Source organism: Dipodascopsis tothii (genome assembly GCF_038497935.1).
Source record: "Dipodascopsis tothii strain CBS 759.85 unplaced genomic scaffold V1510scaffold_42, whole genome shotgun sequence".
NCBI lineage: Eukaryota > Fungi > Ascomycota > Lipomycetes > Lipomycetales > Lipomycetaceae > Neoaidaea > Neoaidaea tothii.
In genome coordinates, this window is record NW_027118026.1 from 25,985 (window position 1) to 41,056 (window position 15,072).

The window sequence follows — 15,072 nt, forward strand, 5'->3', positions numbered from 1 at the left end:
AGCGCCGCACGCCGTGCGGCGCGCATCCTCAAAACGCCGCCCGCCGGCCCCCGTCCCCATGGCGCCCCCCGACAAGAGCGCGTCCGCGCCGGTGTGCATGTTCTTCCGCTCGACCAATGGTAAGGCCCGGCCGGCGCCGCTGACCCAGGCTGCCGCAACGGCGACCAGTGCCCGTACGTCCACGTCCAGGACGGCTCGGCCATCGGCCAGCTGGAGCAGCTCGGGCTCTCGCCCGAGCGCCAGCGCGTCAACCAGGCCGCCGCGTCGCGCGCCGTGCCGCGGCCGCGGCCGCAGACCGCGCAGCCGGCCCGCCAGGCCGAGCTCGGCCAGCTCCAGCGCCGGTACCCGAAAGCGCGGCTCGACGGCCACGCCCTGCACATCGACATGGCGCCGTCCGATCCGGACTTTCCGTTCGACATCTCGGTCCTGCGCTTCGCGCTGACCGTGCCCGAGGACTACCCGGCCACGGCGCCGCGGATCCGCGTCACCAACACCGACATTCCGCGCGGATTCGCTGTCAACGTCGAGAACGGGTTCCGCAGCCAGATCGCCGACCCCGGCCTCGGCAAGCTCACGCTGCTCAAGATGGTCGCCCAGCTCGACCGCCGGCTCGAGGAGTTCCTGAAGGAGGAGCGGCGCGAGACGATCAAGATCGCGAACGCGCGGGCGGCGACGGCGGCGCCGCCGCCGGCCGCGCCGCCGGCCGAGACTGCGCCGGCACCGGCGCCGACCGCGCCTGCGCCGCCCACCGCCGACCGCTGGGCCACCACGCGCGAGTTTGTGCCCTCGGCCGCCCCGGCGCCCCGCTACTCGGCCCAGCAGCTCGCCCTGGCCGCCGAGGCCCGCCGCGCCCAGATCAGGCAGCTGCAGGTCCGGCTACGGTCGACTCGCCTCGTCCGCGACGCCGCCGAGGGATCGTACTACTCGGTGCCGCTGCAGCCGGCCGCGGCCGGCGTGCCCAGCAGCCTGCGCGACCTGGGCGCGGTCACGCTGTTTGTGCCGGCCGCGTACAACCTCGAGCCATGCACGGTCCAGCTGGACGCCGACTCCACCGAGGCCACGTAAGTACCGCCGCCACCGCACTGACCGCAGTAACGTCGAGATCAACTTCCTGGCGCGGTCATCGGCGCACCTGGACCACACGCTGCTGGCGCACCTCAACTACCTGGCCCAGTTTCTGGGCTATTTGTCTGACGAGCACACGGCGGTGCCGGCGCCGGCCAAGTCCGAGCCCGAGCCCGCCGAGGCCGGCGCCGCCGCCGAGGCCGCCGAGGCCGTGGCGGCCGCCGAGACGGTCGCGCCGGCCGCGCCGTACAGCCGGCCGCCCGAGTGGGACGCCGTCGAGGACGAGTCCGAGTCCGAGTCCGAGGGCGAGTCCGAGACCGAGTCCGAGTCCAGGCCCGAGTCCGAGTCCAGGACCGAGTCCGGGACCGAGCCGCCGGCCCAGCCGGCCCCCGCCGCCGAGCCCGCGCCCGAAATGCAGTCCGGCACCTCCGTCAACTTCCCCGGCATCGACCTGCAGGGCGTGGCCGTCCTCGAGGTGGTGTCGCTGAATCTGGTGATGAAATGCGCGTCGTGCAAGTCGACCATGACGGACTTTCGCGCTCTCCGGCCGGACGGCACGGTCCGCACAGCCGCGTGCCCCAAGTGCCGCAGCATGCAGGCGGTCGTGTTCCGCAAGGACACGATCGTCGAGAACGCGCGGTCCCGCGCGGGCTGGCTGAACCTCCAGGGAGCCGTGCCCTTCGACGTGCTGCCGTCGGCCTACGCCCTCACGTGCGCCCGCTGCCTCACGGACGAGGACGAGCACGGCCACGCGCCCGAGCCCACAGTGCTCTCCGGCCTCGGCCTGGCCCAGGTCATGACCACCAACTGCCGGCACTGCCACGCGCGCATGTCCGTCCGGCTGCCGCAGCCCAAGTTCACCAAGATCTCGGACGACGGCATCGACGGCGCCGCGCTGCCCACGCGCGTCCGGCGGCCGCGCGAGAGCCTGGGCATCGTCGTCGGCACCGCGCTGCCCGACAACGGCGCGTGCAAGCACTACCGCAAGTCCACGCGGTGGTTCCGGTTCTCGTGCTGCCAGAAGGTCTTTGCGTGCGACCGCTGCCACAACGCGCAGTCGGACCACGCGGACGAGCACGCCAACCGCATGATCTGCGGCATGTGCTCGCGCGAGCAGAACTACGCGCCCGAGACGTGCGCCTACTGCCGGCACGCGTTCTTCCGCAAGCGCACCGGGTTCTGGGAGGGCGGCCGCGGAACACGTGACCGCGTCGCCATGAGCCGCAAGGACCCCCGCAAGTACAAGCGCCGCACTTAGTATATACATCAGAGCCGGGCCAGCACGGCCGCCGCAATGTCCCTGTAGACCTGCGCGAAGCCGGCGGCACGGTCCGCGAGCACCGCCGGCTGGCCGCTGTCGGACAGCCGCGAGATCGCGGCGTGGAGCGGCACGGAGCCGAGCACGTCCAGGCCGAGCCGGCCGGCCTCGCGCTGCACGTTGTCGCGGCCGAAGACGTGCTCCTCGTGGCCGCAGTTCGAGCACACGTACATGCTCATGTTCTCGACCATGCCCAGGATCGGCACGCCGACCTTGCGGAACATGTTGGTGCCCTTGACGGCGTCGAGCAGCGCCACGTCCTGTGGCGTCGACACGATCACCGCGCCGTCGACGACCACCTGCTGCGTGATCGTCAGCTGCACGTCGCCGGTGCCCGGCGGCATGTCCAGCACGAGCACGTCGAGCCCGCCCCACTCGACCTCGTGCAGGAGCTGCTGGAGCGCCTTCATGACCATCAGCCCGCGCCACACCACCGGCGCGCCCTCGTCCGGGAGCAGGAACCCCATCGACATGGCCTTGACGCCGTAGTTGCTGAGCGGCCGAAGCAGGTTGCGGTCTGTGAGCTCGGGCTCGCCGGCGAGGTCCAGCAGCTTGGGCACGGACGGGCCAAAGATGTCGGCGTCGAGGATCCCGACGCGCTTGCCCTGCATCGCCATCGCGATTGCCAGGTTGACCGACAGCGTGCTCTTGCCGACGCCGCCCTTGGCCGACGAGACTGCCACGACCTTGTCGACTCCGCGCAGCTTGGCCTTCTGCGGCAGGCCCCGGGCCATCCGGGGAATTTTGGGCGGCGATCCCGACCGCGGCAGACCCTGCTGTCAGCTGCGCTCCGGCGGCACTCACCAGCGGGTTCTCGTGCCGGACGCACAGGCTGCTGTGCACGCTGCGCCGCCCGGTGGCGCTGCGGGCGGCGAACGCCGGTTTGCCGGCCTGAGCCGCGAGCTGGCCGGTCGACTGCCAGACACCTCTGCAAACGGCCAACGTGGCTGCGATGTCAGTCCCGTACCGCTCCAGTGCGGACGTCTGTCTGCGACACGTACCTCTGCTCTCGAGCGATCTCAGCGCCATTGTTGAGCTGTGCGGTCGATTTCTGATGTTCGGCGGTTGGCGAGTCGTCGAAATCCGAAATCGAAAATCGGTTTCAGGGGTCATCTGGGCACCAACCAGAGGCCGGCCATTTGTCACCGCCGCGCTGCAGCGCGATACGGCGGCCGGGCAGGCCGCCTATGCTCTACGTGCGCGCGCTCTACGTGTGGTGCGCTTGGCGAGGTACGCGGGTGTGCCGGTCAGATCGGGTGCTGATAATCTTGTCTGGGCTCAGTCTTGTAAATAGGCCTCATTGGAGGCGTGCGGCGTGCGCCGCACTCCACGCGGCTCAGAGTAAGCGCGTCATCGCCGCACGCCATGCGGCTCAGGGTCTGGGCATGCCTCATGAGCCGCAGAGCGTGCGGCTGAGAGTTCTGAGGAGTGTCACGAGCCGCGTGCCATGCGGCTGAGATATCTGGGCAGCGTCATGCGCCGCACATCATGCGGCTCAGAAGTCTGGGCAGCCGCGATGGCCCAGGGCGGGGCCTCGCGGGATTTGTGCGTGAGTCGTGTAACGCGAGCCACATACTACACAGTCTCCTGCCCTGTTCTGAGCACCGGAGATAGCTCTCAGGAGAGCCGCGTGGACCGAGCAAGCTGAGCCGCACCAACCGAGCCGCAGCCCGTGCGGCTTGCGCCGCACAGAATGCGGCTCTACCCGGGGGCGCCCTCGAGGGCTGCCACAGCCTCGCGTACAGCCACTCGAGACCGGAGAGGAGCTGCCCTGTGGCGCGTAGCCGTGCAACCTGAGCCGCACTCAGCGCGGCTCGCGGCTGCCCTCGACGTGGCCACTACCTCGACAACTTGCACCGACCAGGCCGTCTACCAAAGAGCGCGCTCAGCTCGCGTTTTAAAAGGACATACTAATAGTATTGTCTAAACTATATTACAATAGAACCACAGTTCTAATGATATACTTTTGCGCCGTCGGCATGATATAGGGTCTAAATTTTGGATCATGAATCTCAAAAAAACATAACAGAACGAAAATCAGATGCTTAAAGCTCGTCGTGGTCGGGCATTTCCTCGTCGTCGGGGAAACCGCCAGCGCCGTCGTAGAGCTTGCTCGTGATCGGGTAGGCGACCGACGAGAGCTTGTCGCGCTGCTCGTCAAAGTCCTCCTTGGACGCGCCCGCGCCGTTGTCCTCGATCCACTCGAGCACGTCGTTGACAGCCTCAAGCAGGGTGGACTTGTCGTCCTCCGAGATCTTCGAGCCAAGACCCGAGTCCGAGTCGTCGTTGGCCTGGTTCTTGAGCGAGGCGGCGTAGTTCTCCAGCTGGTTGCGGGCCTCGATCTTCTCGCGGAGCTCCTTGTCCTGCTCGGCGTACTTCTCAGCCTCCTCGACCATGCGGTCGATGTCCTCCTTGGACAGGCGGCCCTTGTCGTTCGTGATCGTGATCGACTCGCTCTTGCCGGTGCCCTTGTCGGTCGCCGAGACCTTGAGGATTCCATTGGCGTCGAGCTCGAACGTGACCTCGATCTGGGGAACGCCACGGGGCGCCGGAGGGATGTTCGACAGCTCGAACTTGCCGAGCAGGTTGTTGTCCTTGCAGAGCGTGCGCTCACCCTCGTAGATCTGGATCAGCACCGTCGGCTGGTTGTCGGCGGCGGTCGAGAAGATCTGCGACTTGCGGGTGGGAATGGCCGTGTTGCGGTTGATGAGCTTGGTCATGACGCCGCCGGTGGTCTCGATTCCGAGCGTCAGCGGGTTGACGTCGAGCAGCACAATGTCGTCGACGCCCTCCTCGCCCGAGAGCACACCGCCCTGGACGGCAGCGCCGTAGGCGACGGCCTCGTCGGGGTTGATGCCCTTCGACGCCTTCTTGCCGTCAAAGTAAGTCTCGAGCAGCTCCTGCACCTTGGGGATACGGGTCGAGCCGCCGACGAGGACGATGTCGTCGATCTCGCTCTTCTTGACGCCCGAGTCCTTGAGCACCTGCTCGACCGGCTTGAGCGTCTTCTTGAACAGGTCCAGGTTGAGCTCCTCGAACTTGGCGCGGGTCAGCGTCTCCGAGAAGTCGACACCGTCGTGGAAGGCCTCGATCTCGACGCGGACCGACATCTGCGACGACAGCGTGCGCTTGGCCTTCTCGACCTCGCGCTTGAGCTTGCCCATGGTCTTCTTGTTGGTCGTGATGTCGACGCCGTTCTTCTTGTTGAACAGACGGCTGAAGTGGCGGATCACACGGTTGTCAAAGTCCTCACCGCCCAGGTGGGTGTCACCAGCGGTGGCCAGGACCTCGAACACACCCGACTCGATCGAGAGCAGCGAGACATCGAAGGTGCCTCCACCCAGGTCGTACACAATGATCTGGCGCTCGCCGTCCTTCTTGTCGAGGCCGTAGGCAATGGCGGCCGCAGTGGGCTCGTTAACGATGCGGAGCACGTTCAGGCCCGAGATCGTGCCGGCGTCCTTGGTCGCCTGGCGCTGAGCGTCGTTGAAGTACGCGGGAACGGTCACCACAGCGTGCGTCACCTTCTTGCCGAGGTACGACTCGGCAATCTCCTTCATCTTGCCGAGGATCATGCCCGAGACCTCCTCGGGCGTGAAGGTCTTGTCAACGCCGTCGACAGTAACCTCGACAACGGGCTTCGAGTCCTTGCTCTTGACCGTGAACGGGAAGTGCTTGATGTCGGCCTGGACGTCCTTGTCGTTGAACTTGCGGCCAACCAGGCGCTTGATGTCAAAGATCGTGTTGGTCGGGTTCGCCGCGGCCTGGTTCTTGGCCGCGTCGCCGACAAGACGCTCCTCGGACGTGAAGGCCACGTACGAGGGCGTGATGCGGTTGCCCTGGTCGTTCGCGAGGATCTCGACGCGACCCGACTTCATCACACCGACACACGAGTAGGTCGTGCCCAGGTCGATGCCAATCACGGTGCCATAGTTCTCCGTGTCAGAATCAGCATTGACGGGCTGGAAAAAGTACGGCGCCACAATCACTGCCAGGGCGTATAGCAGGATGGACGCCGACAACAGCGAGTATCTTCTGGCCATCGTGAATCCGATGCTATGCAACCTCTTCCGGGGGATGGATGGATTGACTGCGTAGTATGGGGAAAGCAAAGGATGGAACGCTTCGCACTGAAGAAAAAAGAGAGAAGAAACCGGGCCGTTAAAAAGGGGATATAAGAATTAAATAGACGTCGTCACGGCGAAGAGGTAGGCACGGCGTTGCCATGGCAATGCGCTTGGTGCCGGAAAGAACGCCGCGGAAACGAAAAGGCCACTGTGGCCTGAACGTTGCGGAACCGTCTAGAATACCGGGGTTGGGGTTCTATGTCCGGGATGCCGCGCGAGATATGCAGGAATAGACGCTACCTGTCCACTGCCGCCTTCGGCGCACGTGACACTACGTCACGCGAATGGCCTGTTGCTGCCGCGGCCGCCACGGTGGCCTATGGCGGCGGCGCGAGCGTTTGCACGCGGGGCTCCAGCTGCCAAACACGCGCGCTGGCCGTGAACGTGGTCTCTCTAGCGCCTCCCGGCGCCTTTGGCTCCGGCCACCGGCCGCTCGCACGCGCGGCCACGTAGCGTCACCCGCGCGCTCGCGTGGCACTGTGCCGCCGCGACGGCGCCAGAGGCCACGCGACGCAACTTCCGCGGCCACACATGCGCGCGGCTGCGCCCGGTGTTCGGCATGCGTGCGAGAACGGTGTCAAACCCAATTTGCGTACTCACCCTCAGCAAAGGCAATCTGGCCGAGTTGGTCTAAGGCGTGAGATTAAGGTTCTCATCTCTTCGGAGGCCTGGGTTCGAATCCCAGGGTTGTCATTTGTTTTTTGCGTCGCCGCGGCCGCCGGCCGGCCGGCCGCCCGGTCAATTGCATGCCGGCGGCCGCGAGCTGGGCGGCCGTGCTGCCTATTCGTGGTTTGTCCCCGTGACGGTGGTGTGGCGCGTCCGGGACTGCCCCCGGGCTGTCGTCGTCACGGCTGTTGTCACTTACGTGGCCGTCCGGGTCGACAGCTGTCTCTTTGCAGCCGGCACACGTCGTACCTATCGGCGGCCGTGCGCTCGTGCACAAGCTGCCGCACTGTGTGTCCAGCGTGCGGAGCCGTACGACGCGATCAGCGACGCCACTGCTGTTGCGGGCTAGCTGGCGCAGTCCTATGTAGGCCAGCCTCACATCTCGGCTGGCCAGATCACAATCTCCCCACGCCGGAAACGGAGATGTGACGGGGCTGCTAATGGAATAATAGCATGCGAACCACCCCTGTGGTAGTTCATGCATTAGGCGCGGCGGTTTTCGACGTATGTGGTAGACAGGCGCCTGTGCGCCGGTCAAGCAACCAGTCACTAGTCACGTATTGCTGGTCACGCCTGGTCACGCGCAGATCACTGGTCACACTGCCCCGGCTGTGACCGGGAGACGCCGCCCGGCCGCTGCCTGGCCGCGGCCGTCGCCGCGCGTCCGCTGCGGATTGTTGGCGTGGCCGTGGCGACAGCCCCGGCGCTAGGTCCGGCTATAGGCGGCACGTTCACGCTACGATAAGGTGTGGCGGAACGCCGCGCTGGCCGTGTAGCTCACGCTCGCGGCAGTCACAGCGAACAGAGCCGCAAACCGCAACCGGTCACGTCGCGGCCGGTCACGGCGTGGTGGTACCATCGGGTACCATCGGTACGGCCGGGTACTATCGTCTGTCGTCGACCCAGAGAACCGACCCGGCCGCCTGCCAAGCTTGCGCTAGCCAGTGGCCTAGGGACCGTTGATCTGACTCGTCGCTAGCTGTCTAGCGACGACCGCAGACGTACCAGCAGGCCGGTGGCCGCACTTGGCCGAGAGCATGTGACCGCCCGCCGCAGGGCGAACGGCTGTCGCCGACCCCGGACCGACCCTAATCCCTAATCCCTAAATCAATACGAGCTCTGGCGCAGGCGCACGCCATCTAAATCGCGCGTTCGCCGGACCCGGCGACAGCGACGGGCCGTCCGCCGTGGCCGCAGCCGTGGCGGCCTGCCACCGCGCGTTCTAGCCGCATTGTGGCCACGCGGCGGCGGTGGCGCCGTAGATACCGCTGCCACGCGCGCTCTGGAAGCGGCCGTGCCAGGCGTCGTAATGCGCGCGCACCTGGCAGGCCGATAAGCTGGCACCAGCGCCGGCAGGCCCCGCAAGCCCGGGGGGGCCTCCGGCGCCCGGCACGCGTTCGGCAGGCCCCGGCGGGCGGCAGGCCCCCGTGCGCAGCCGCCGACAGGCGCCCGCAGCGCGCAGCGAGCCGCGGCGTCGCTCAGGCCGCTGCCAGCTCGGCCTGGGCCGCTGCCAGACGCGTCTGTGCTCGCTGCGGCGCCCGCAGGCCGCAGCCGCAGCCGGCGCAGCCGCCATATCGGCGCCAGCTGCCAACAGGCCCGCGCGGCCGGCGCTTGCCAGCAGCCAGCCGGCGCGCAGCTGCCCCACAGTCTGACGGCATCGCTTCTGACACGCCGGTCGGGCGCGCCCGGCTAGAGACGGCCCTTGCTGGTTAGCCCGGCCGGTGGTTGGCGGACCCGCACCCCTACCCGGCCAACACGTGACCTGGCGGGCGCACCCCCCATTTTCACGCCGGCCCTCGATCCGTCATCTACAAGCGAACGGATAGCTGCGGACATTGGCGCGACAGCTTCCGCGGAACACACATCCATTGGCCTGGCCTCTTGCGCGCGCGGCGCCATCGGTCAGAGAGCGCTGGGAGCCGGCAGAGCACGCGGGCGATCGTAACGAAGCGGTCCGTGTATCAAACAGGTGCGCAAATTTGAGCAGATGGCAGGACTGACGGCAGATCGGGGCGGCACAGACGGCGGGCATGAATCGATCCAAGTCGTCGACGTCGGTCAAGTCGATCGGCGAGGATGGGCGCGAGCGCGCGCACCCGAAGCGGACGGCGTCGTCGACGAACCTGATCGGCCGCGGCCGCGGCGTCACGGCAGGCGGCAAGCACTTTGTGGCGTCCGGGACGCGGGCGGTGACGGGGCACCACCGGAACCTGTCGCACGGGCGGGCGCTGAACAAGCTGGCGCGGCAGGTGTCGGCGATCGCGCCGTCCGAGGGCGGCCCGGCGTCGCATTCGAGCGAGACCGGGCAGTCGCTGCGGTCGATGGGCGGGTCGATCAAGAAGAGCAAGAGCAGCGACAGCATCCTGCACCAGCAGCAGTACCTCAAGCGGCGGGACCACACGGGCGCGATCCTGGCGACGACGCCGGGGAGCGGCGGCGCGCTGACGCGGCGCAACTCGCGGCCGTCGCTGGCCCAGCGGCGGGCCGCGTCGGGCGTGTCGATCGCGGTGGGCGGGCCGAGCGTGCTGCACAAGAAGAAGAAGGCGGGGGCGACGCCGACGCGGCCGGGCTTTGAGCGGTCGCGGTCGCGGACGCAGTCCGACAACGAGCGCGACAACGAGCTCGACGACGACGACTCGGACGAGTCCGACGAGGGCCTGTCGATCAACGTCGCGCCCAAGCGGCGGCCGCGGCCGGGCCGCGAGCGGTCGGTCGAGCGGCGCGAGCGCCCGGCGAGCAAGCGGTCGGCGTCGGTGCCGCGGCGCAAGTCGCAGGCCGCGTACGACGAAGACGTGGCCGACCTGGCCGGGCACCAGCCGGTGCCGGTGCTGGAGGACGCGACGACGTCGCTGCTGGGCTCGCCGCCGTCGGCCATCACCAAGCCGGCTCGGCCGCCGGCCGCGAACGGCGACGGTCTCTACAAGAAGGACGCGCCGGCGGACGCGCCGGCGTACGTGCCCGCGTACGTGGACTCGCTGCGCCAGGCCGCTGCTGACACGCGGCCGGCCCGGGCGGTGCCCATCCAGCAGACGCAGGCGTATGCTGGCCTGGCCACGCGGTCGGACTCGACCGCGACGGAGGTCGACGAGATCCAGGCGCCGGCGGCGGCGCGCAGCGCGTCCAGCACGACGCTGGCCTCGCACGGCTCGCGCGGCTCGGACCCGCGCGAGACGTCGCCCGAGGCCAACGGCGGCCAGCCGTCGACGTCGCTGGCGACGACCACGACGAGCTCGATGGACTCCAACAACCCGATCAAGTCGCGGTTCATCAGCGACACGACGGCGTCGACCACGCCGACAACGGCGTCCAACACGGCCGCCAACACGGTCGCCAACACGCCGAGCGTCGGCAGCCCGGTGGCGACAACGCACCCGGCCGCGGCCGCCAACGGCCGGCACTTTGACCGGTCGTCCATGTCGCCGTCGGCCGAGCAGGCCGCGCGGCACGAGCCCAAGTCGCTCGACACGAACAGCTCGGGCTCAGCGTCCGACAGCCGCCGGCACCACTTCATCACGGACGCCGAGGCCGCAGCGGCGGCCGAGGCCGCGGCCGCGGCGGCTGTCGCGGCCGTCGCCAACGCGACGTCGTCTCTGCACGGCTCGCGCTCGGCCAGCGGCTCGCTCGAGCGCGGCTTCGACGCGGCCTCGGCCGCGGACGCCACCAGCACGTCCGCGCCGGCCGAGGACATTTCGCGGACGCAGCAGCGGCTGTGGTTGCAGCGGGCGTCGCTCAAGGACCTGGCCAACGGCGAGGCGCAGCGGCGGCCGCACGGCCCGGAGTCGTCGCGCGGCTCGCGGCCCGGCCAGCTCCAGGTCGAGCTCGACCGGCTCTCCAAGGAGTTTAAGAACGTGCGGCGGTACCGCGACCCGATCGCCGAGGCGCTGTCGCGGGTCCGGGTCAAGCTGCTGCTGTCGCCGTCGGCGACGAGCCTGCAGCACTCGGCGTCGTCGACGAGCCTGAACGGCAAGGCCAACAACGACGTCAACCGCACGGTCGGCGTCGTGGTCGCCATGGACGACGGCGGCGAGTGGAAGCCGGCGCGCGAGCTGCCGCGGACGGCCGACGCGGACGAGATCAACGAGGCCATCGCCAAGCTGTGGAACGGCAACTGGAAGGTGCTGGAGCGCACAGCAAGCCCGTCGGCGTCGCCGGAGCCGTCGGCGTCGCAGGCCGCGAACGGCCGGACAGCGGCCAACAGCCGGTACCAGACGACGAGCCAGGCACGGCGGTCGCACTACCAGCAGCCGCTGCTGCAGCAGGCGCTGCACCAGTCGGTGCGGGGCGGGACGCCGCGACAGGGCCAATCGCTGTCGCAGTCGCCGCAGGGCAGCCAGCAGGGCAGCCAGCAGATGGCCAACAGATACCAGCAGCAGGCGCAGCCACAGGCGCAGGCGCAGCAGCAGATGCAACAACAATACCCGGCTACGGGCCTACAGGGCGTGGGCCAGCAGCAGCTGCAGCAGCAGCAGCTGCAGCAGCAACAGCTGCAGCAGCAACAGCATCAGCAGCTGCAGCATCAGCAGCTGCAGCATCAGCAGCTGCAGCAACAGCAACTGCAGCAACAGCAGCTGCAGATGCACCGGAGACAGCAGGAACAGGAGCTGGCTCGGCAGCGGTACGAGCAGACGGCGCTGGAGGCGCCGGGCGCGCGGACGCGCTCGGAGGCCGAGTAGGCGTCACACCGCCGCGGACGGGTCCCGGACGGTGCGCATTGTAATATTGTACTTTTATTGTCTCATCGCGTGGCGGGGTTTTGTCTTTCGATCAGCATTTGGCTTGAATAGTGAATACACGTTTGAATAACCGCAGGAGGGCCGCGGACGGCCGGCGGGCGATCGGTTTCCAAGGGGGTGGTAGCCGGGGCGAACGCGATCGACGATCTGATAGCGATGCTAGCGCGGGTGGACGTAGCGTGCTGCGGATCGCGGCGGTGGACGCGCCCCTGGAATCCGGCGGGGTGCTAAATTAAGCAAGATGGGGGCGACGGAATTAGGTTTGCGATCTAATGCCAAACACGCATTAATTGCGCGAACTATAGATCTGGCGCATTAGTGCGGCTTGGCGGCGTCATATACGGCCGATGGGGTACCTGTCCGATGTGATATTCGCACGCAGGCGCACTAGCGCGACGTATGGGGAAGTTTGCGGCGCGCCCGTATCGGAGTTTGTTGCCTAATTCCGCGCGCAGGCGGCGCCCCCATGGCCGCCAAGGCCGCGGGCACGGCAGTGGCCGAGGCTGGGCAGGGCCGGCTGCAGGTGGGCCGCCCGCGGCGTTACGGGCGCGCGACACATGCACTCCTGGCGGACGTGCAGGGCAGACCCAGGCGGGCGGGCGGACGGGGCCGTCCACGGACCCAGGGCCACGGGCGTGGTACGGGGCTAGCGCACGAGTGCGGCTGATTGTCTAACATACATCGCCGCCGCTCAGAACTGGCACTGGTTCGGGTACTGGCGGTCGGTCAGCGGCTGCGGGAACAGGCCCGCGTGGATCAGGCGCTCCATGTCCCACTCGATCGCGTCCTCGGTCTTCCAGCACCAGAAGAACCAGCCGAGGGACTGCTCGTAGGCGTCGAGCTGGACCTCGATGAACCGCCGCGACGCGACCTTGTCCTCGGCCGACCACGTGTTGAGGTCGCCGCGCGTGTGGCACGAGCCGATGTAGCGGCTCTGGAACGTGCCGTCGTAGCGCGCGCCGCGGCCGACGCCGTTGAGCCAGAGCGCGCAGTCGGTCAGGGCCGCGGACCACTCGCCGACAACGGTCCAGAGCGAGGCCGCCTTGACGTTGCGGCCCTCGACGCACGCGTGCGCGACGTGCTCGTCGATGTTGCGCATGCACTCGCCCTCGGAGAAGACCTGGTAGGCGTGGTGGTCGAGGATGACGTGCGTGTACTCGGGGTACGGCATGTAGCCGTTCCACCACGACACGTCCTTGAACGCGTCGTGGATGGCCAGCACGATGTCGGACTTGTCCTGGGCGCGCAGGCGCGCGTACCCGGTCTCGTAGTACTGCTTGATCTGGTCGATGTCGAGCGCCCAGTTCGCGGGCTCGTTCACCGGCTGGATCGCGACCACGACGTCGTTCCACTGCGAGCACGAGTACTTGTCGATGATCGAGCCCAGGATGTCGTTGGTCAGCTGCTGGTGGCCGTCGCGCTCCCAGTTGATGACGTCGCGGATGCCCGAGTTGTCGAAGCCGTTCTGGCCGCCGGGCACGCCGTGGAGGTCGATCCAGACCTTGAGGTCGGCCTCGCGGCACCACTGCAGGGCGCGGTCGAGGTACGGGATCTGGCCCTGGACGTACGGGTCCGAGTCCAGCAGGTGGAACGCCCAGTAGCCGACCGGGAGCCGGACGCTGGCGTCAGCGGCGCGCGCGCGGGTACATACTGATTCAGGCCGGCGGCCCGCATGTTGAGAAAGTCCTGCTTGGTGAACCAGGTGTCCCAGTGGATCTGCAGCTGGCGCGCGCACTCGTCCTTGCCGAGGCGCTGGCAGAAGTGGTACTCGTCCACCGGCCGGCCGTAGTCCGGGAACTGCTTGAACAGCGACGGGTTGATGTATCTGGCGTCAGCGCGCCCGGCGCCGCACTTACGGCTCGAGCACAAGCCAGCCGCCGAGATTGACGCCGCGGACCTTCTCGCCGAGGCCGTAGCCGAAATTGAGCCAGCGCTTGGTCGCGCCGGCCGACGGCGCGGCCGCGGCCGGCAGCGCGACGGCCAGCACGACCGTCAGCGCGCGGAGGATCGAGAGAGCGTGCATGGTGGAGATGGGGACGGCGGACAGCGCCTGGCGGGCTTTATATTCGGCCGTCAGCGGCCGCGCCAAAATGCCTACCTAGTCGCTGCGGCTCTCGCCGGGGCCTCTAGTGTCTCTTGGGCGGGTAGCTTGGGCAGACGATACCTGAATTGAGCAGATAGTCGGCGTCGGGGATTAGGGCAGCGCAAACGATGGCCTTGGCCGGGCCCTGGATTTGACGCCCGCGTCCAGACGCTTCGGTAATCGGCCCCGCGGTCGCCTGGAGGCCGCGCCGGCCGCATGACCCTGGCTGCGGCGGCGCGTGCCGGCGCACACGCGGCCCTGGTCGGCTGCTGAATGGCTCTTGGCCCGCCCGGATCTGGCCCGGCGGCGGCCGTGCAGCTGGGAGATACCGCCGGCGTCGGTATCAGCCGCGGGCGGGCGAGCCGCTGCGGCGCACGGCTGTGGAAGTGGTTAGCGTGGCCTTAATGCGTGCTGAGACAACCTGCATATCGAACCTTAATTGCAGTGCCCAGGCACGCTTGGACCGATCCTAGGTCTAGGTTTGTGTCTAGTGGGAGCTACTGCACACTACTGCACCAGGCTGCGCGCTGCGCGCGGAGGCTCTGCCCGGTTTGCGGCTGACCGTTGCCATGGGTGCCCTGCGGCCGCACGCTGCGGTTCCGCCGAGGCCCAGCGCGCCGGTGCGGCCAGCCGCGGCTGCGCCAGCCGCCGCCCGGACGCGTCTGGGCCGGAACTCGCCGTCGCGAACGCGCCGGCAGGGGCGGAACGCTGCGCCGATCGCCCCGCCGGCCGGACCGCTGGATCGGCCGCCGCGACGCGCCTGTGACCACGCGGCTTGTGATCCGGGCCGGTCCTGCGCGCTGGCTAAAGTCCCGACGCCGGCCGGATGCTAATTTTTCCGCCGCCATAAAGCCCGCCGCGCGCTCAGGAGCGCGCCAAAAAAGTAGCCTCACGGGGGGCTCGAACCCCCAACCTTGAGATATCTGCATAAGAGTCTCACGCTCTACCGATTGAGCTAGCAAGGCCTGACTTGACAAGGCTGGCAGGATGGCATCCCTCTGCGACTGCACCAGAGCTCGGGGCCGGCCGCGGGCCTCTGCCGTCGGCCGGCTCGCGTCGGTGCGCCTGGCCGCACGACAG

At 68.2% G+C, this 15,072-nt stretch overlaps 5 protein-coding genes and 2 non-coding genes across 7 annotated transcripts; 3 read left to right on the forward strand and 4 right to left on the reverse strand.

The window, feature by feature from the left end:
- Window positions 1–309: 309 nt before the first annotated feature.
- Window positions 310–2,323, forward strand: V1510DRAFT_370230 (uncharacterized protein; the record flags this gene model as incomplete). The annotated part of the gene is made up of 2 exons (XM_066931428.1): window positions 310–1,061; window positions 1,093–2,323. Coding segments are annotated over 2 exons (1,983 nt in total), but the record flags the coding sequence as incomplete, so codon positions are not given.
- V1510DRAFT_423067 (P-loop containing nucleoside triphosphate hydrolase protein) lies at window positions 2,297–3,528 on the reverse strand. Its single transcript, XM_066934892.1, has 2 exons — window positions 3,385–3,528; window positions 2,297–3,330 (listed from the first exon to the last, which is right to left on the reverse strand). Exon 2 carries the CDS (start codon window positions 3,115–3,117, stop codon window positions 2,332–2,334), a length of 786 nt encoding a protein of 261 aa, XP_066786771.1. The 5' UTR covers window positions 3,118–3,330; window positions 3,385–3,528; the 3' UTR covers window positions 2,297–2,331.
- A 750-nt stretch (window positions 3,529–4,278) lies between these two features.
- V1510DRAFT_423070 (heat shock protein 70 family) lies at window positions 4,279–6,524 on the reverse strand. Its single transcript, XM_066934893.1, has one exon. It carries the CDS (start codon window positions 6,424–6,426, stop codon window positions 4,429–4,431), a length of 1,998 nt encoding a protein of 665 aa, XP_066786772.1. The 5' UTR covers window positions 6,427–6,524; the 3' UTR covers window positions 4,279–4,428.
- A 596-nt stretch (window positions 6,525–7,120) lies between these two features.
- On the forward strand, window positions 7,121–7,203 carry V1510DRAFT_t255. The gene has a single exon. It is a non-coding gene; the product is annotated as a tRNA-Leu (tRNA).
- Window positions 7,204–9,497: 2,294 nt separating this feature from the next.
- V1510DRAFT_408439 (uncharacterized protein) lies at window positions 9,498–11,849 on the forward strand (the record flags this gene model as incomplete). Its single annotated transcript, XM_066932451.1, has 1 exon — window positions 9,498–11,849. The coding sequence occupies one exon, from the start codon at window positions 9,498–9,500 to the stop codon at window positions 11,847–11,849; it is 2,352 nt and encodes a 783-aa protein (XP_066786773.1).
- A 751-nt stretch (window positions 11,850–12,600) lies between these two features.
- On the reverse strand, window positions 12,601–13,932 carry V1510DRAFT_405039 (glycoside hydrolase superfamily; the record flags this gene model as incomplete). The annotated part of the gene is made up of 3 exons (XM_066932303.1): window positions 12,601–13,528; window positions 13,561–13,734; window positions 13,766–13,932. The coding sequence occupies 3 exons, from the start codon at window positions 13,930–13,932 to the stop codon at window positions 12,601–12,603; spliced, it is 1,269 nt and encodes a 422-aa protein (XP_066786774.1).
- Window positions 13,933–14,877: 945 nt separating this feature from the next.
- Window positions 14,878–14,957, reverse strand: V1510DRAFT_t256. The gene has a single exon. It is a non-coding gene; the product is annotated as a tRNA-Lys (tRNA).
- Window positions 14,958–15,072: the final 115 nt, after the last annotated feature.

What these genes read in the sequence shown, in the direction of transcription:
- V1510DRAFT_423070 (XM_066934893.1), bottom strand. Translation starts at nt 6,426, where the DNA reads ATGGCCAGAAGATACTCGCTGTTGTCGGCGTCCATCCTGCTATACGCC.
- V1510DRAFT_423067 (XM_066934892.1), bottom strand. Translation starts at nt 3,117, where the DNA reads ATGGCCCGGGGCCTGCCGCAGAAGGCCAAGCTGCGCGGAGTCGACAAG.